Here is a 19878-nt window from a genome sequence, read left to right as displayed (position 1 = left end):
CTTCAGGAGAATTGCTAGAATATTCTGTTCTTTTAAAACATTCAAGGGCAAAATCATTTGCCTCCTTCCCATCCTTTCTTCCCTCCTTCCTTCCTCTTTATATAGATATTTTTAGAGGATGTTAATTGATCCATTTCTTCCCCCACCCGTTTCTTCTTTCTTGAGTAAATTTTAATTCATACATTACAAGGAAATCATCTATTTCATTGTAGATTTTTAAACTTATTATAGTAAAACATTGTGACCTGTTCTGTTTGCATTTAAGTGTTTCCATCCGTAATTTTTTATTGCTATATTTGCAAATTAGTGATATCTATTTTTTTCTTGATTGTAGTAGCTGGAGTTTATTTTAAAAAGTGGATTTCTCATTCTAATATTTTTCCAATTTGCATGTATCTTTGTTTTCGTTATGTTTCCTTCTTTTTTCCTTCTTTCCTAACTTCCATATTGAACACTTAAAATTTCTCCCTCCCTGCCCCCCATTTTTTTTTTTTTTTGGCTTGGTAATGAAAATGTATAATACTGTGTTCCTCTGAATAAATCTTTGGTTGTATTGTATAGCTTTTGGTGTATGTAGTGTTTCCAGTATTTTTGGATAGTTTGTAGTGATGCTTTTGATTTTTTCCTAAGGATTTGATCCAGAAATCTTCAGTTGATTTGTTTCTCTTTGTGCCGTTTCAGGTTTTATTAATAGTACAGTGTCAGTTGATATTTGCAGGTAGTGGCCTTTCTCTTGTTCCGTGCTTGTTTCCAGCACTAAGAGACTTTGTCTTGGACCACTGTTGTCCTTTTAGGGCCTTTTAGTGAAAGAGCGGAAGGCTGGGCTGTCCCCCCGCCCCCACCCCATGCTTATCCTGCTTCAATTTTCTGTTTTCTGTTTTTTTAATTTATTTTTTTATTGAAGTGTAGTTGATTTACAGTGTTCTATTCATTATTACTGTGCAGCAAAGTGATTTAGTTATACATATATACATTCTTTTTTTTAATATATTCTTTTCCATTCTGGTTTATCGCAGGATATTGAATACAGTTCTCTGTGCTGTACAGTAGGACCTTGTTTATCCATTCTATACAGAAAAGCTCACATCTGCTCACCCCGGCCCCCTCCCCCTTGGCAACCACACGTCTGTTCTCTAGGTCTGTGAGTCTGTTTCCATTTCATAGATAGGCTCATTTGTGTCATATTTTGGATTCCACATGTAAGTGAAATTGTATGGTATTTGTCTTTCTCTTTCTGACTTATTTCACTTAGTGTGATAATCTCTAGTTGCATCCATGTTGCTGCAAATGGCATTATTTCTTTTTTTATGGCTGAGTAGTATTCCATTGTACATATGTACCATATCTTCTTTATCCATTCATCTGTTGATGGACATTAAGGTGTTTCCATATGTTGGCTATTGTGAATACTGCTGCTGTGAACATGTATCTTTTCAAATTATAGTTTTGTCTGGATATATGCCAGGAGGGGGATTGCTGGATCATATGGAAACTATTTTTAGGTTTCGAGGAACCTCCATACTGTTTTCCGTAGTGGTTGCACCAATTTACATTCCCACCAGCAGTGTAGGAAGGTTCACTTTCTCCACATTCTCTCCAGCATTTGTTATTTGTAGACTTTTTAATGATGGCCGAGCTGACTGGTGTGAGGTGATACCTCATTGTAGTTTTGATTTGCATTTCTCTAATAATTAGCAACATTAAACGTCTTTTTCATGTGCCTGTTGGCCATTGATTTTCTGATTGATCTCATTTTCTTCTCTCCCCATTAGTTCTGTTGTGTAGGTAATTGATGAGACGGGCCTCTCCTCTGAACACCCACAGCATTTTGTGTGTTTGTGGTACCCACCACAGGCTGGCTGGTGGTAGTTATTTGCCCACTTTTCTATTATGAAAAGTGATTTATTTAGGAAAAGAGCCTGGGCCCTACTCATTTTACAGACCCCCCCAGTGACACTGTGTGCGTAGTAGGCACGAATCGTTGAAGGAATGCTGGCATCTGTGAGACAGAGGAACAATTAAATCAGCTATTTTTGAGGTCAGGGATCGTGTTCTGTGCCTTGAGTGCAGTTGGAAGGTGCCATGAATGTCAGGGAGTTGCTTTGACTGTAAAACGAGGTGGGGTTTGGGCTTCGATACCAGTTTCCTGCCTCCTGGTTTCACAAGCCTCCCAGTGGACCTGGGTTCAGACGGGGGGCACTCTACAGTTAGTGTGGTATTAATAGCTCAAGTTCATGGGCGCTGCTGTGTGCCAGGCACGCCCCTGAGGTGGGTGTTCTTTAGTCCCGGGAGCAGATGGGAGACTGAACGCAGCTTCAGGCCTGGTCTCAGGGTCCCGAGCTGGTGCCGGGTCAGAGGCGGGATCCAAACCCGGGCTCGAGAGTCTGGGTTCATGCACGGCATCTTGGCAAAAAGGTACCTTTGCTTTAAAAACCACACTCCTGAGGAAGTCTGTGACTCCCCGTTGTTTTAGTAAGACCTCCTGGGCTCAGCCTTTCCTTACAGTGCAGATGCAAAAGCAGAGCTTAACTTCATTGCAGAATTCATGGTGTAAAAATCTCTGTTAACGGTGCAGAATCCACCCCTTTTCTTATTCACCTTGTGTTAACCTTTCCGTCGTCTGATCAAGCGCCCGTGAGGGTTGTGGACGTGGGGAGTGCCAGCTTTCAGCCGCCACCGCCAGACAGTGCAGGGCGAGTGTGCCTGTAAGAGGTGTTGTTGTTGATGTTGTGTGTGTACATTAAATTAATTTCCACGAGCAAAAACTACCAAAGGCAAAATCAAAAGACAAACGAGGAAAATGCTGTGTTTGTGGCTCATGTTACAGGAGGCTGCTTTCCCTAATATTAGGTCAATAGAAAAACAACAGAAAAACAGACAAAGGATAATAAGGGCTCACAAAAAAAGAAAACATGCATGACTCTTCAATACATAAGGATGTTCAGTCTTACAATGAGAGAAAGACAAACTTTGTGAGATACCACCCCCCCTCCACCCCGGCAATGGATTGATGGCTGTCATTTGCTCAGGCTGCCGCAACACGGCGGCTTAAACAACAGAAGTTTATTCCCTCACAAATCTGGAGACTGGAAGTCTGAGGTCGAGGTGTCGGCCAGGCTGGCTTCCTCTGAGTCCTCTCTCCTTGGCTTGGAGGTGCCATCTTTCTCCCTGTGTCTTCACATGGTCGTCCCTCTGTGTGTGCCCGTGTCCTCATCTCTTCTTATGAGGACACCAGTCACATTGGATTAGGGGCCACCCTAAAGACTTCATTTTAACTTACACCTCTTTGAAGACCCTGTGTCCAAATTCAGTCCCGTTTTGCGGTACTCAGGGTCGGGACTTCAGCATATGAATTTAGGAGGGGGACACAATTCATTCACCTCCTAAGAATGACTGAAAAATAGTTGGATTACATTGTCAAGGGACATGGTGTGTTGGCAAAGAAAAAGGAAATGAGCTCTCACACGTTGCTGGAGGCGGTACAAAGGGAGCTGGCCTCTTTGAAGAATAATTTGTCGTTATCTATTTAAATTCAAGTGGATTCCTTTGACTCAGCCTCCAGCAACTCCCCAAATGATACATCCTCGTGGGCGCGGAGGCTGGACAGCCAGGAGCCAGGGGCGAGAGGGAGACGCCTTGCTTTACACACTCCGGTGCCTTTTAAGTGGTGAATCCTGAAGTTATTAAATAAATAACTGTTTTCTTTCCCTTATGAGAAGATTCTCTTACAAGGTCACTTGTAACTTCCATTGTCTGGGGTCATTTTTTAAACATGAAATTATTCTGATTAAAATCATTCTTGTCTTAAGAACTCATATTTTCCTTAGAGCGCCTCACACGTCATTCACTTGGCAGGTTTTATGAGGGCAGTGATTCTGCATCTGGGCCGTGACAGTGCTTGGTCACTTGGTCGAGCAGGTCACGTGTGTCCCTTGACCAGACCATCCTTCTCTCACACTCATGCCTCAAGGCTTGTAGGGCAGTAATTATTTTTTCATTCTAGTGTAGAATGTGGATGAATCATTGTTCAAGATTGTATTCCGCTCAGAAACTCCCATGCGGAGAAATACCGTTTAGTCTTGTTAATTGGGCTTTTTCGGTTTTACCAGGTTATTTCGAGGCGCTTACGGGTGATGCTGTTGAGGGGGCTAATAGCACCCTGCCTGTGTTTAGTACCCCGAGCTTCGCAAAGTGCTCTCACGTTCATTATCTCGTTTTCTCGTCAGGTGAACCGTGACGTCAGAAGTACAGATTACTGCCGTTTTCTTCTGGCTGAGGCACCCCAAGCGTAGATGTCTCACAGTGAGTTAGTGGCGGCCTCCTAGCTGGAGGCTGCAGGGTGTAACAACTGGCTCTGCCAAGGGGAGGTCAGCACTTCTCTGCAGCAGCACTCCAGGCTTAGGGACGTTGACGGGGCGGCTCAGTGGTTTTCAGCGGGGGCGACTTTGGCCCCCAGGGGCCACGGGTGGCGTCTGGCCCTGAGGACTGGGGGTGCTCTACCGGCCTCTAGCGGGCGGAGGCCAGGGGTGCTGCTCAGCACGCTACGATGCCCAGGGCAGCCCCGCGACAGAGCTTACCCAGCCCCAGGTGCCGGTGGTGCCGAAGGGGAGAGGTCCTGACGGAGCCGCGGGGAGCGCTTGGCCTGCAGCCCTCGGGGCCCATCTTTACTTTCCTGAGCTGGTCCATTTACTCCCTTCTGAATGTTTCTGCTTTGGGGGTGGGTGGTAGAAATTATTACTTGGGATGGTGACCGGTGGCAGATTTAAGAGGCCTTTTCTGCCTGTGTTGAGCGAGGGTCCTGCACTGGAGGTGCGGCGCGGGGGCCAGCTGACGCGGCACAGGTCCTGTCTGTGCCGCAGGACTCCACTCATCCTGACACCCGGCCTTCGCCCTGCGCCTGGTTTTCGTGACGTCCGCAGCATCTCTGTCCCAGTCAGCGTGTGAGGCAGGCAAGGTTGTTCTTAGTACCCTTCCCTTTCGGTCAGAAAGAGGAACCGGCAGCTGAGGTTTAGAGTTTGGGAATTCTAGCCTGGACAGGGTGGAGCCAAGCAGACCCAGTAGCCTTGGACTCGTTGGGACCGTGGGGGAGAGTCAGCCTAGAGAAGGAGAAGGCTTGAGTCCTGAGGAATGCAGCCATGGAGGAGGAGAGTGCTGGGGGAGGTGACGAAGGGGGTAGTGGGGTCAGCGGTTGGGCTGGGGGTCACCCGTGGGAACGGGAGGTGGCGGGTGAACGGAGGGCACTGCTGGTGGGGCTAGTCTTGGGCGGAGGGTGAGCCGGGCTGCCTTCCCTGAGGCGGGGACAGTGAGGACAGAGCATGGGCCTGGAGCGTGGAGGAGGGAGAGGGGCACCCCGAATGCTGTCCTCAGAGGCCGGCGGGCGGCACACCTGGCAGCGGAAGCAGCCGTGCAGAAGCCTGCTGGCCTTGGAGCTGGGCGCAGGGAGAAGCTGGAGGTGAGAGGAGGAGGCAGGTGGGTCCGTGCTTGCCAAGGGCTGGTCCGCCGAGCCACAGAGTTGGGAATTCGTACTGGAATTTGGTAGAAGCTGTCAGCTATTTTAAAACTAGCGATAGTTTTGTTTTAAAGAGAAAGGAGAGTGACCCTCGCTGCGTGAAGGACCTGTGGATACCTTTGTTAGCCTGTCCTCTGCCGCCTCCCAGGACTCCCTGTCGGTGGAGGGCATTGCCTGTGTCCAATTCAGCGAGGCCGCCTGCCCCCGCCTTGCCCCGCCCCCGCCTTGCCCCGCCCCCCGCCTTGCCCCGCCCCCCGCCTTGCCCCGCCCCCGCCTTGCCCCGCCCCCCGCCTTGCCCCGCCCCCCAGCCCACCCCTCTCTCCGCTGCGCAGGCGCCGTTTGTTCGCTGCTCCTGGCCGCTTCCCTGCACACCTCGAGGGCTGAGTAAGAGCGAGAGCCGGCCCCGGTGCCCTCCGGTGACTTTTGGGAGGAAGTGTGAAGTGTTTATGAGCAGGCTACAGGATGGACCGTTCTCTGGCCCTCCCCTCGCCCTCCACGTTAGGTTCTTGCTGCTTCACTCCTGCCCTACCTGCTGGCTGGCCGCACTTGACCCCCTCGTTCCCTCCCTCCACCCCCGCCCCATGCCAACTCATCCTTCGGTTCATCTTAAAAGGCAGCTGGTTCCGCCTCTGTGACCCCGCAGGTCCTGCTGTCCCCTCGCTTGGGTCCCACTCCTGGGAGCTGTGACTCGCCAGTCGCTGGAGGTCTGGCCTCCGCCTTAGAGACGGGCTCCCCACGGGGACCGGCTGCGGAGAGCACAGAGCCGGTGAGGCCGCTGACCCCTCGTCCCCAGGGCTTTCCCCCACTCTCTTGCTGGCTCGGCGGCCGAGGTGAGCGGCACCCCCCGTGGGGTGGGAAGGCAGGTTCAGCTGAGAGGTGGGACCGGTGGAACCTTTCTTGACGCAGTTTCCATTCCCAAACTGGTGGAACTGGGGAGAAAAGCACCTGGGTCCTAGGACCTGGTCAAGTATTTAAAAAGCAATGGCCTGAATGAAGGACCTAGTGCTGTTTTCCTGAGTGCCCCCCGAATCTGGAGGACCCCGTGTTGGGTAGCGTTCAGGCCCTGGCCTGTCCGGTACCAGGAGCGAGCTGGATGCACAGAGAAGCGGGGCTGGTCTTTTTTTACTGCGTCTTCCTCTCCAGGAAGATACAGTGAAGGCTCGGGCTTTATAAAGCCTTTCAGCTGGGGGCATCTGGTTTGCCATGTGTTCTGCTGTTGCTGAAGTGCCCCTGAGGGTTACGGGAGAACAGGTCACTTTGTCCCCTGTCATGACTCCTTGAAAGGAGAGGGAGCCGTGTAAAGGGTGATTTTGCTCCCTTGGTAGGTAGTGAGGAGCTGGAGCTTCGGAATGGAGGATGAGGCGTGGTCACCTATCTCGCTGCTTCCGGAAGCTGCGAAGTGACCCTGAACCTCCGAGTCAGCACACACTGTTTCCCAGGGTGTCCTGTTCCTCTGCCCCAGCTCCCCACAGATGCAGATGCGGGGTGGGGGAACCTGCCTGCCAGAGCTGATCTCGCTGTAGGGAACTCACCCTCAACACCCACAAAGTAAAAGGGATGGGAGCCGGGCCAGACAGTGCCGTAGAAAAGAGAATGAGAGTAGAAATGTGAACTCCCAAGTTCCCTATAGAAAAACCATTTAGCTTTCCTGTGCCGTCAAAAATGGTGTCAGCCGTTCCCTGCAGTAGTTGGTTTCTCGCTCTCAAACAAGGTGCTTTTGGGGTGTCTAGAGGGAGCAGCACAGACGTTTTCTAGGAGCAGGTGTTCGGGAGGTATTGGCGTGGGAAAGAATTGGGCGTATCTGTGAAATAAAGGAGGGCTGGAGAATACTCTCTCTGCTAGGAAGTTCTCTTGAAATCAGAAGCAGGGGATGATGGAGCCTGCTCAAGGCTGGTGCCCATGACTGGATGAATATTGAGTGAGTGAGTAAATGTTTGTGTCTGTCAGGTAGACCCCAGACCCATCAGGTAAGGTTTCCGTGCCTTTTCCAGTCTAGACTGGAATTGTCTTTGCCATATCAGGAGTCAGGGGCGTTTAAAGACTTGAGAAGGTGTTCCACATACAGTAAAACTTGGGCTGTTTCTTTATAATATCACAGACTTGATTCCAGATGTCAGGATTTATTTTAAATTTTAGGAGAAACTTACTTTACAAGTGTAGTGCAGGCATGAGTGCCTCCCTCAAGTGACACGCAGCCAGCATCATTGCCCTTCCTCCGCTACAGGTGCCACAGGCCGCCTTTCCCGGGCTTGACCGTGCCAGGCGCTGCCCCCAGCCGCTTAGCTTGCTGTTGGTGGGAAACGCAGACAAGCAAATCTAAGTGAAGATCAGACCAAAGGTGCTAAAGTGGGGGGGGCGGAGCTGGTGAGGGTTTTCCTGAGGAAACTGCGACTCAGTCCAGAAGAGCAAATCTTTCAGCATCGCTACAGCCAGGGAGCAGCGAGGATGGGGCCTGGCGAGGGCCCTGCTTGCTCTGGAGAGCTCGGGCTCAGCTCCATCCTGAAGGTACCAAAGAGCCTAGGAAGGGTTTTGTTTGCTTTTCTTCTTTTTGATGCACTTGAAAGCAACCGGAGAGTGCCGAGTTGGCAGGGAAGCAGCCTGATGCTAGCACACCTGCTCCCAGGCTGTGGACCGGGCACCGCAGGCCGTGGCAGGTCGCCGCACCCCCCCCAGCCTTCAAGCTTGCCTGCTGTGGCGCGGGCACTCACTCGGCCAGGCGCCCAGTCAGAGGCTTCAGAGGAAGTAACTGCCAGGTCTGCAGGCTGTGAGCCGGGGTCTGGCTCATCACCCCCAGGCCCTGTGCTCCTGACCCCGCACCGGGGTGCCCTCATCCCCCGGGAGGGCTGGGTGGGTGTTTGCTTGCTTGTTGGCTTTCAAGGGAGTGGCACTTTGGGATTTGTGCTTGAAAAGAACCCTGGAAGCCATGGGCACTGCGGGGCTTCAGGAGAGACGGACGGAAGAGACACGGAGGCTGGTGAGGGGGCTGGAGGACTGGGGCAAGGCTCGGGCCCCTCCGCTCTCCTGGGTATCCTGGAGCGGGGGGACGGCGGCCTTCAGGGTGGCCGCCCGGCTCCGGAGCAAGACAGTGGGTGACAGGCCGCACCAGCCATGCCACCTGCCCTCCGCACATCTCAGAGCTGCAGGCGGGGGGGAGGTGGCCCGTCCCCAGGGCTGTGCTCCGGCCGCCTCCTGTCTGATGCTCAGGGCTTGATGGGTGTGCACGGTACTGGCCTTGGGGACTGGCTCCCAAACCCTTCTGTGCCGGAGGATCACCCACTGAGGTTGTGTGAAAACAGGCCCGCCCCTTGGAGCCCTGGTGCAGTAGCTGTGGAGCGCGCTGCCAGGGGGTCTGGTGCTGGGCCCCTCCGGCGCAGTGCAGGCTTCCCACCCAGTTCTCACTCGGACGCACTTTTCTCGCTGTTGTGTATTTATAAAATTTTCTAGTTCCAAAATGACAGCGCAAAATACCCTTAGATTATTTAAAGTAATCTTTTCTGCTTTTTTTAAAAAAAATAATTTGCCTCTCTTTTTGTTTTTTCTGTAGGACACTAAATTATGGATAATAATGGAATATCTTGGTGGAGGCTCCGCACTGGACCTAGTAAGTATCACGTTGGATGTTTAATACGCATCAGAGGTCTTCTCAGTCAGTCTTGCTTGTAAAGATAATTCTGTTCACATTTCTGTTTCCCTTTTATGTTGCATGAAAAAACGACCAAACTATTCCTTGTAATAGGGATTTCTGCTTCTGATACATTACTGTAAATTATAGATATTTTTTTTTCTAACATCTTTATTGGAGTATAATTGCTTTACAGGGGTGTGTTAGTTTCTGCTGTATAACAAAGTGAATCAGCTATACATATACATATATCCCCATATGTCCTCCCTCTTGCGTCTCTCTCCCACCCTCCCTATCCCACCCCTCTAGGTGGTCACAAACCACCGAGCTGATCTCCCTGTGCTATGCGGCCACTTCCCACTAGCTACCTGTTTTACATTTGGTAGTGTGTATATGTCCACGCCACTCTCTCACTTCGTCGCAGCTTACAGCCGTGTATAGATCTGCTTTTGAAGACAGTTTTGCTATTTCATGGGAGACCAGTGAATTCATTCCAAGCAGCCATGAAGGATGTCGCCTGCTGTGTCTGACTTAAGAACAGTTTCTTATTTTCTAAAACTGGTTTTAACTTTTGTGGAGCTGGTACCCCATCATTGTTTCATGTTTCAGATGGTAACTTCGCTTCTAAAATATGCGTGGAACATTTTCATTTATGATTAATCAGAGCTAGAATTTTTAAAAATTAAAATTTGATTTCAGAGGTAAGAGACGGGCACAGTATTGCAAATGGGGGCAGCCGTCAGGCCAAGCAGGGACGTGTGTTTCTGTTTCCTGGATGCACACGCAGAGACGCCTTGCTGCGCTCCCATTTGTCTGTGGTAGAGCTGGACCCCTGCCAGTGGCGGCGTCTCCTACCTGGTCTGGACCTAGGTGTCCAGCCCGCACACATGGTAGAGGCAGCTCCGGTGTAGGATGACCTCAAAGTCACAGTCTGTAACTCCCCTCTTGTGGTAAAACATGGTTACATGTTGGCCTCTGATGAGATGCTCAGAAATAACCAGTAAATCATGAGCATTACTTAAGTCATCCTTGAAACACAATATATGCAAAACAAATTTTTAAAAATCTCACACAGTTGTTTAGCCTCTGACATTTCATCCCCATGTGGTTATGCGGTGAAATCAACATAATCAGCACTCTTTCCCTGCCCGTCCTGTAAAAGCTGGGCTTTTGGGTGAGTGGTGATTTCCAAGTCAGGCCTGATCTGTCATTTTAGTGTTAGAGCGTGGGTTCTGCTTGCTAGACGGTTGTCAGGGTGGTAGGTCTGCAGTTTTCACTGGTCTCACAGCTGAAAGAAGCTAGCGTTTTTTGGTGGTTACAGTTTACACAGATTTTATTCGCTAAGAAATACCCTTTGATTAAAAGGAGTTTACTTTCGCACAGTAATAGTAACAATTAGTATTTTGGGGGGAAGGTAAAACCTCTAGAACTGTATCTCTGAAAGGCTTATGTACCCAATTTAAAAAAAAATCACATAATGTTATAAACTATAAAAGCAATTGGTCAAAAGGAAAGTTCAGGAAAAAAATTTAATATGGTATAAACAGTGATATTAAAATGGAGAAACCAGCAAAACAGCTGGATAAATTTTATGACTTCCTTTGCTTCCTTTCCGTAAATATACCTATGACACAAAGAGCTTGTCTTTTTTTTTTTTTTTTTAACTCCTTTGGGAAATACTACAGAAATGTAGAAAATTGCCTCATTTTGTATAATTAGATGTACTGTTATCTTAAGGGAGTTTCATGTGTGGCGTGTATAGAATGATTTGTGGGGACTCTTTTCCAACACTGAGTCCTTCAGAACAGCAATTCTAGTCTCTCAATGCTTTAGTTTATTCATTCTTAATGCCACAATAATTTATTTAGTGGTAACTTTCTTTGGAGCTTTGAAGTCTGAAATTTTAGACATTACAGTTGGAAGGAAGTGTCGAATTCTCCACTTATTAACTAAAATCCCGTATGGTGCGAGTCCCAGCAAACTGCCATCCATCTTCCACGTCAGGGGCTCTGGTGACAAGAACCAGGCATCCCTTTTTGAATGTCCCCAAATCGTCTCATTTTACTCGAGGAAACGGAAATACTCAGAAGTTAGGTGTGCCAGCTAGCAGATAGAGCTGGACGTTGGACCTTGCTGTAACCGGCTGCAAAGCCCTGACCCCGCGCTGTCCTTCCCCTCCCTCTGACTTTGTCGTATCTTTCTTCACCTCTTATCCCTTTTCTGTTGGCCTGACCCCAGTCCTCAGAGAAGATGCACTTTAATAATGGGATACAAGAGTGTTCTGAATGTTGAAGACTATCAAGGTTGTTTTGAGAGTGGCTATTAAGTGTTTACACAGATTCTAAAAACCAGAGTATCATTGCATATGAAGATTTTTGTTACCAGGTAGCTGAATATACGGATTGGGCGCATTTCTTAGAAAAATCCCACCTTGCTTTTGTTTAATGTCTCTCTCTGTTAAGAGGCACGGTGCTGATATGTTTGTATGTCTTTGGAGCAGCCCCTGTACATGAGGCCCCTGGAGGGAAAGATGACGGTGTCTTGTTCAAGGGCAGGGCTCTGCCATTTCCCAGAGCACGAAGATCTCACCGGCTCTTTCCTCACTCTAGATTCATCCTTTCTCTTCATGCACTGGGGCTGCTATAATGAAATACTATAGACCGGGTGGCTTTTTTCACTCTACATTCTAGTTACCATGCCTTTTTACTTAGGCTGTGAGACATTAGTTTAATTCCCCGCGTTGAATCTTAATAACACCTTAGCCTGGGCAGGAAGTTGGCGCCTTCCTTCACCTAGGATTGCCTTGTGAGCATGTGTGATAGTTAATTTTTTTTTGGCTTTCTTTTCATTCTGGAATTGAGCTTCCAAGTAGAGGCGGACAGTTGATTATCTCGCATGTGGGAAAGTGCTACAAGGAAAATAAAGCAGCATGAGGTAAATTGGGAGAAGGGGAACGGGGAAGTAGCAACAGAGGGCCTGAGACTGCAAGATTTTTCACTGACTAAAAGATGGGTCAGGATTATAGGAGAACCTAAGGGGCAACCTTGGAATCTTAATTAAGAAGGAACTAGGCTACATAAATTGGTCACTCAGTCAGGCAGAGATGTTTGACAGACTTAAAAATGAATCTGCCACATGAATTTTAAAAAATGAGATGACATATTCATTTATGTTTAGGCCAAGCTGCTGTTGTATTGGTCTCCAAACACTGTCTCACGTGAGATGGAAATTTCTCTCCCACACGTGGGTCAGTGGTCTCCAGGCCCTGCAGGGATGGGTAGCTTCCCGTGGTCTTGAGTCCTTGTCCTCTCTGGCTGCTGGCGTTTCAAAGCCAAGCCCGGGAAGGGGCACTTCTGCAAGTGGGCCCCTTGGCAAGAACTCAGTCATGTGGCCAAACTTGCTGCTGCAGGGGCCGGCAGATACGGTCTCTAGTTGCGTGGCTGTGTGCAGGCCGAGAGTCTGTTACAGAGGAAGAGGGGAAAACAGATTTGGGAGGGGGAATTAGAAGTCACCCAGGGCTTCCCTGGTGGCGCAAGTGGTTGAGAGTCCGCCTGCCGATGCAGGGGATACGGGTTCGTGCCCCGGTCCGGGAGGATCCCACGTGCCGCGGAGCCGCTGGGCCCGTGAGCCATGGCCGCTGAGCCTGCGCGTCCAGAGCCTGTGCTCCGCAACGGGAGAGGCCACAACAGTGAGAGGCCTGCGTACCGAAAAAAAAAAAAAAAAGAAGTCACCCAGAGAAGAGGAGTAGTCTACATTTGTTTTTTCCTCTGAGTCTTTCTTTTATAGAGATTATTTGAAGATTCCACAGTCTTCTTAATGAAGAGACTGCTTAGGAATGTTAGTGGTGGAGAATGTGAGTAGCCACCAGCGAGGAACTCTGTGCTCTAGGGAACAACTGAATACCCTTTACAGTGAATTTTGACACCTTGAAGGATCTCCCTGCTCTGTAAATAGAGTCTCTCTCTTCCTGCCCCCGCCTATGAATCATTGGTGGGTGGTGTTTAGGCCAGATTTAAAAGGGCATAACCATTTATCTATCTATCTATCTATCTATCTATCTATCTATCTATCTATCTATCTATCTATCTATGTATATCTATATCTATATCAGTCAGAGAGCCAGCTCTTAAATGGTCCAGCAGAAGATGTTTCAGTTCGTGTTCCTCAGTCTTCTCTCTCCTGGGTGATGACTCCAGGCTGCTCCGCCGTTTCTTTCCAGACACTTGATCTCAGGAGGGCGGAGGTGGGTAAGTCCAAGTCCAGCCAGACGTTCCTGGCTGTCTGGCTGGGTGAAAACCTGCTGGAGGAGGAGATGGAAGCCCTGCTCTGGGAGAGCATTTTGAACGGTGGGGTTACCCTTCTGCGGTCTCTACCCCGGGGCATAAGAGCAAATTCGCCAGCATCTCTGCCTCCTTCCTCTTTTCCCCCAGGCTATGAGAAAAGTGCGTTTTCCTCATTTTGAGTATTAAAATTCCCCCAATCTATGAACTCAGAAATAGATGTGGAGCAGGCAGACAAGGCAGGGTTTCCCGATTGTGTGCTTAGGAACAGTCGTTTCGATGTCTTTCTTGAGAGCCAGACTCTGGGTCCGACAGCCTGGGGAGGGATTAGGTTCCGCGGAATAGAGTGCGCCGTGGGCCGCCCTGATCGGTGGCATTCGCGGGAGGGGTCCTAGTCAGGACTTGGAGGACTTCCTGGGCGACTGGTTACCTGTCAGTGTGAATTCTCTGCGTCCGTAGCACGCCGTGAAACGAAAAGCAAGGAGCCTCCCTTCCGCCCGGGTTCTGAGTGTGAGGAAGTGGCTTGAGCATGGGGGCCCCACTGCCAGGTGGGCCAGAGTCCCCGAGAGGTGGCCGCGACTTTGAGAAACGCCCCCTTCCTCCCTGGCTCCGCGGATTTTCATGGATCCGGTTGGGCCTGTGACCAGCTCGCTGGATGGACCAGGGAGCGGGGCGGCTGCAGTCACGCTGTTACGCAGCGAGAAGGGGGTTCTCCGCGCCCGACCTGGGCCCCGAAATGGTCAGCTGTTCCACCACCACCATCCCGCCGAAGGCCCTGAGACAGCAGGACTCGCCTGTCCGAGGAAATGTACGTGTCCGCCGGAACGCTACCTCGGAAGGCGTGTCTTGGTTTCCATTCCCTTTGGTTTAAAGCAAGTCTATCTCTTTCAGACCTACTCGGTGAGCCTCACGGAATTGTGTTGTCCCGTTGGCTTACATGCGTGAATTTGGGTTATGGTGGAATTCACTGTCAAGTCTGAAAACGTAATACCCAACATCATCATTCAGATGAACAATTAACATTGTTAGAATTCTGCCTCTTTCTCTGACGCTTCCACTGTTAGTCCTTTGGGTGGAGTGTTAGGTGGTTCTGCTGAGGTAGTTATGCAATTGGCTGTGGTTGAGTTCCCTGCTGTACAAGTGATGGTAGGCTTACTGTCCACTTTGAGCTGAGCTCTAGAAGTTGTCTGAGTTTCTTTCTTTTAATGGGGATGTGTGTACCTGACTTGTCTGCCTTACATCTTTGTATAATTAACAACAGTGAGGAGTCAATGTCAATTCCTTCAAGTTTCCTTGAAAAATTTATTCTCAGGCAATTATTATGTCATTTGGGGTAATATACTAACTAATGTTTTTATTACATAACATTCGTGTGTATATATATTACATCACATAAAGTTCAGTCATGAGGGATTGAGCTCTTTTCCGCTCTCTTCCCCCAAGTTTTCAAATTCAGATTTAAAAACTTCTGGTGCAGGGGTAGCCTCAGAAAGCAGTCAGCTCCCAGGCCTTCTCTTTTTGGCTACTTGTGTTTTGATAACCGTTACCTGTGTTAGGACAGAGCCAGGCTGCTCTGTCCCCTCCCTGGCAAGCACTGCGAGGTGCTGGGCTTTTGCTTTCTGGACCGACATCCCTCCCAGCTCAGCCGGCAGGCATGGTGGGCTGACCACGGCCTTTCTCCTTGGCCCGACTTCGATTCTTAGCCAGCTTTGCTTCATTCATTCAGCAAAGTCATTTTCCCCTGTTCTTTGTGGGGTTTTTTACAGGGCCTTGTAATTAGGTTTTAATTCTGTTTTGGAGTGAAGAAGATTTCAGGTTTGATTATTCTCGTCCATTTAACGTTGACTCTGTTCTATCATCTCACACTTTTTCATCTAATCATTTAAGTAACTTTAATCATTTTTTTTCTTGTTAGTTAGAACCTGGCCCTTTAGATGAAACCCAGATTGCTACTATATTAAGAGAAATACTGAAAGGACTTGATTATTTGCATTCGGAGAAGAAAATTCATAGAGATATTAAAGGTGAGAAAACATCTTGTTTATGTTCCTTTGAAATACCCAAGGCAAGGAAGGAGTGTTAGTTTGTAGAGTTTTAACTGTGCTTCTCTTCTCAAGGGAAGCTGTCCTGTGGGTATGCGGAGAGTGCCTTCGACATGCCTGGGTGGGTGGGCCGGGCCACGAGGGGGTCTCACCAGAAGCACAGCCCTGGTCCCTGTTCTTGTCGAGCGCGTGATGGTGCTGGGGCACGCGTGCGCCTGTTCCCAAATGGTAGCGGGCGGAACTCTCCGGCAGATGACGGCAGGAGACGTCTTTGGTTCTATTTTACAGCTGCCAACGTCCTGCTCTCTGAACACGGGGAGGTGAAGCTGGCGGATTTTGGAGTGGCGGGCCAGCTGACGGACACCCAGATAAAGAGAAACACCTTCGTGGGCACCCCTTTCTGGATGGCGCCTGAAGTCATCAAGCAGTCGGCCTACGACTCAAAGGTGAGGGCGGCGCCTTGGCTGGCTGGCCAGAGGAGCCTGAGGAGTCGGGGGAGGGCAGAGGGCCTCGGACAGAACTCCGAACACTATTTCAGGGGCAGGGGCAGAAAGGATCCCACGGGAGAAGCGGAGAGTGCACGGAGCCGGAAGGCCAGCGCCTGGGCAGAAGCGTGCTCTCGGGGCTGCTGCACGCCCTCCTGTCCTCGCACTTAGATCCCCCCCTGCTGGGATCGTTATCCTCAGAGGCTCCTTCGCAACGTGAGGCAAAATCGTGATTCCCTTTTCCAGCCTCTTTTACCTGTCGTATGATGCGCTCTCCCAGTTTTTCCTGTCTTCTTTCTTCCCCGTTGCCCTTCAGCTTTCTAAAACTGTTTAATATAGACTCAAAAAGCCCAGGACCCCCGCCTCCTACACCTCATTTCACTCTCACACCCCACACCGACTCTGTCTCGGTCGCCGGAATGCAGTGAGATCTCCACGTGGGCCACAGAGAGTAGGCGTCCCTAAACCGGTATTTCTAGGCAAACAAATATTTAACTCAGATACACTGACATATGCCAAACACCATTTCTTCTCTTCAAGTGGAGCTCTTCTCAGTACCTGGCAGATGCCCACCTTGAGAAGCGTGGCGCACGGAGCGTAGGGTAGCTTTTCCTGGGAACCTAAGCTCGGCGTCGTGAGCTGTCGCGTTGGTGCTGGAAGTTGCTGGGGTGCGTGTCCATCGCGGCAGAGGTGGACCTGGCCCTCTCACTGTTGACTTGTAAGGGTGGCCGTGACTCCCATAGGCGTCCTCGTGGCCTTGGTAGCCAATGGCCAATTAGTGACGATTAGGTTTTCAGCCCTCAAGGTAGCAGAGCTGGCTAGTCTCTGGCGTGTCTGTTGCCTGTGAGGGCCTCGCCGTGCGATGGCTTTACCTCCATAGCTCCTTCTGATCTCAGCAGCAGCTTTGGCTGTCGTCCCTTTTCCTGGCGTCGTATCGTTTTAAGACTCAACAGGAACTTACGTGTTCAGTTCATTCTCTTTATTTTAAGCTGAGGCCCATTTATCAAAGTTCTCAGGTCTAGATTTTGGCAGGGCTGGGGCCAGAATCCAACTTTCTTAACTCATCTGATTACACCCCACTGATTCTTCTCTTCTTTTCCTTTCTGGTCAGTTAGCTGGTCAACCATGGCCCCTGTGACTCAGGATTCAGATCTTACCTTTTCAGTGTTACTCATCACTGCTCACCTCACACTTCTTCAAGAATTGTCCGGGCTGCCCGAGACCTTCCTTCCCCGCCTTTCTTCCTGGGCAGGGCCTCTCTGGGTGTTTCCTGAAGGCGGCCTCTGCACTGTAGCGATCCCATGGCATCGTGAAGCTTTGTCACCTTTTCCCTGGAGCTGTCGAGATCAAAATGCTCTAGTGTGATCAGTAGATGCTGCGGTGTCTTTTTTAGGCAGATTAAAAGACACTGTCGCAAACTTACAGGGAATGCATGCTTGGCTGGGGAGCTTAAGAAAGCGTGTCACATTTCGTGCAAACCCTTACCTCCCTTACCTTTTACTCTGGCTTATGGCAAAAGCCAGTTCTTTCGTTTGCTTGGATCAGACCCAACAACTCTTAGCTGGAACTTATTGTGAAGATGTTTGTGAAATTCTCTTCCCAGGTTTGTTGACGCAGGAGGTGTGGGAAGTGCAGATAAGGTTCAGGGCCGAGTCCTGAGGTTTGTCAGGAAAGGCTGCCCGAGGCTGGGGCCTGAGGGTGGGGGGATGTGCCCCTGGGCTGGCAGCTCTCGTCTGGAGCAGTGCCTGACAAAAGACCTGTTTCCAGTGACTGCCCCTGTCTGAGGCTCGTCTGGCAGGGCGCTTATGCTCTTTGACGGGCACCTCTGCTCTCCTAATACACACACTCGGCTTCTTTCCAGTTCCCCCTTCTGTCCTTGCATGTATGTCTAGCCAGTTTTCCCCACTAGTCTCTGCACGACAGGTCAAGAGCTTGCAGCCCCGGGGTCCCTGGGGAAGCAGGGTGCTCTCGGCAGTTTCACGTTGGGGCACCCGTGCTGATTCTCAGAGGCAGGTGGGGTTGGGGTGAGGATGGACTGTACCTGCCTCACCAGCATCCTCATGTCCCTGAGCTAAAGGGGGTGTTGGCCTGAAGTCTCGTGTGTACGTCTAGAGCCCTGCTTGACACAGTCATCTCTGGAACCAGTGCCTTTGGCCCCTTGTCACTTGGCTGGGCTGATAATGGTGACCTCAGCCCTTGATCTGAGCACAGCACGTCTACGTCGTGTTGGCCCATATGCCTTAAGAGGCATATTATTTTTAAGGTGACTTGGGGTGGCTTAGTGTAAGGAGTCCCCAGACTGTGGAGATGGGGCCACAGGAGAGAGCTCTGCTCTGCCCCCGGGAAGCCTGTGGGATCAGCGATGGAGCCCGGGGTCTTCGGCGAAGAACCTCCATCTTTTTCCCCTTCCTTTGTAAGGATGTTAGGATGGTGTGTTAGTGGATGGATTGGAGACTTGGGTGAGGACCTTGTCCCCTTCTGTGTGCTCACTCATCCCTTCTGTCCTTGCCGTAGCTGAGCCCAGCGCTGTGCTGCAGGTTGACGTCTTCAGTGAGTGAGTGCGACACTGCATGTCAGGCGCTCTGACAGGGAACGGGGTGCAGGGGTGCTGAGAGGAGGTCGGAGTGATCTGGGGAGGGCTTCACAGACGCAGGCTTTTCAGCCCTTCAGAGACGAGGGAAGGACGTTCAGACCGAGCCCACTGGGGGAGAGGAGAGCCGTTTGCACTGGAATTGTAGGCTGAGGAGAAGAACGTAGTAGACTTCCTGTTAACTAAACGACTGCCGTAGAGGCTCGGGGGCCAATGTCAGTGTTCTCCTGTAAATAACTTTCCCTTTTTTAGGTCTCAAAAGCAGCACATAGTCTTTAATTTGGAAGGTACCGGAAAAAATGAGATGAAAAGCATCTGTAGGCCTAGTACCCAAGCACAAGCTAAGTTATTTTGGTGTCCAGTCATGTCTGAAAATAACTGTTCGCAGTCTAACCATGGTGAAAGATGGAAACAGTGATGTGTTGATGGAAAAAAAAAAGATGAGTGGGGAAACACAGTGGGACTGGCCGTCAGTTGGAATCTGAAAGGCTAGCCTGTCCGCTGGCACGTGACCGGCCCTCCTGTCCTGACGCCAGCCCATGGGCTCCCCTGGTCCGTCTTCAGGACCAGGAGTTCCCCACCTCCTGGCTGATGTGCCCTGGAGGTGGGGGCAGGATGTGAGTGGGAAAAGCGTCCAGCCTGGGGACTCATGACAGGTTTTATCCTAGCATGAAGTGATGGTTGGGCCGTGTATTGCTATGGAGTTGCTCATAAATGGTTTTATACCTCTAGATTCCACTTACTGAGGTGTTCCTAAATATTGCATCTAGTTAAGCAAATAGTTTCTATTAAATCCCTGAGCTATGTTTTTGACTACTTATAACTGTTACTTGGGGTTCTCCATGGTTTTTTCCCTCTTCCTCTTGTGGTTCTTTCTTTTCTTTTCTTTTCTTCTTTTTTTTTTGGCCGTGCTGCACAGCAGGCAGGATCTCAGTTCCCCGACCAGGGATTGAGTACCCATGCTCCCTGCAGTGGAAGCACAGATTCTTAACCACTGGACCGCCAGGGAAGTCCCCTCTTGTGGTTCTTTATACAATATTTGGTAGACATACATTTTTTATGCCACTTAAATTGTATTTTGTCTGCAGAGATGTAGCCAGCTTACTTTTACTTACCTCGGTATTGCAGGGATTTGGAGAGTTGTTGTATACTGGTAGCACCCCACTCACATCCCCTCACCCCTGTGGCTTATGAGTAGCAGATAATTCTGTGTTGTCACTTTGAGGGGAATTCTATCCAGAACTAACCACATACGGAGGAGAAAAATCTGTTCACGAAGAAATATCTGCAGTTCAGAGCACCTCCCTTTCTAACTTTGGGCTTAGGCTCATTATTGAAAACCACTGTTTG

At 49.9% G+C, this 19878-nt stretch overlaps 1 protein-coding gene across 3 annotated transcripts in view; it reads left to right on the top strand.

The window, feature by feature from the left end:
* The window catches only part of STK24 (serine/threonine kinase 24), a 57651-nt gene that overhangs the window by 24180 nt on the left and 13593 nt on the right, over positions 1 to 19878 (top strand). For 2 of the 3 annotated variants that reach the window (XM_055082975.1, XM_055082974.1), the window contains exons 3-5: positions 9054 to 9110; positions 15327 to 15435; positions 15742 to 15899. In XM_055082975.1, the coding sequence (XP_054938950.1) occupies positions 9054 to 9110; positions 15327 to 15435; positions 15742 to 15899 (324 nt within the window). Of the gene's footprint in view, positions 1 to 4226; positions 4303 to 9053; positions 9111 to 15326; positions 15436 to 15741; positions 15900 to 19878 lie in introns of all 3 variants that reach the window. The other variant, XM_028485469.2, reaches the window with a different exon arrangement.

This window comes from Physeter macrocephalus, unplaced genomic scaffold (genome assembly GCF_002837175.3).
Source record: "Physeter macrocephalus isolate SW-GA unplaced genomic scaffold, ASM283717v5 random_411, whole genome shotgun sequence".
NCBI lineage: Eukaryota > Metazoa > Chordata > Mammalia > Artiodactyla > Physeteridae > Physeter > Physeter macrocephalus.
This window is presented reverse-complemented; position numbering and strand designations above follow the sequence as displayed.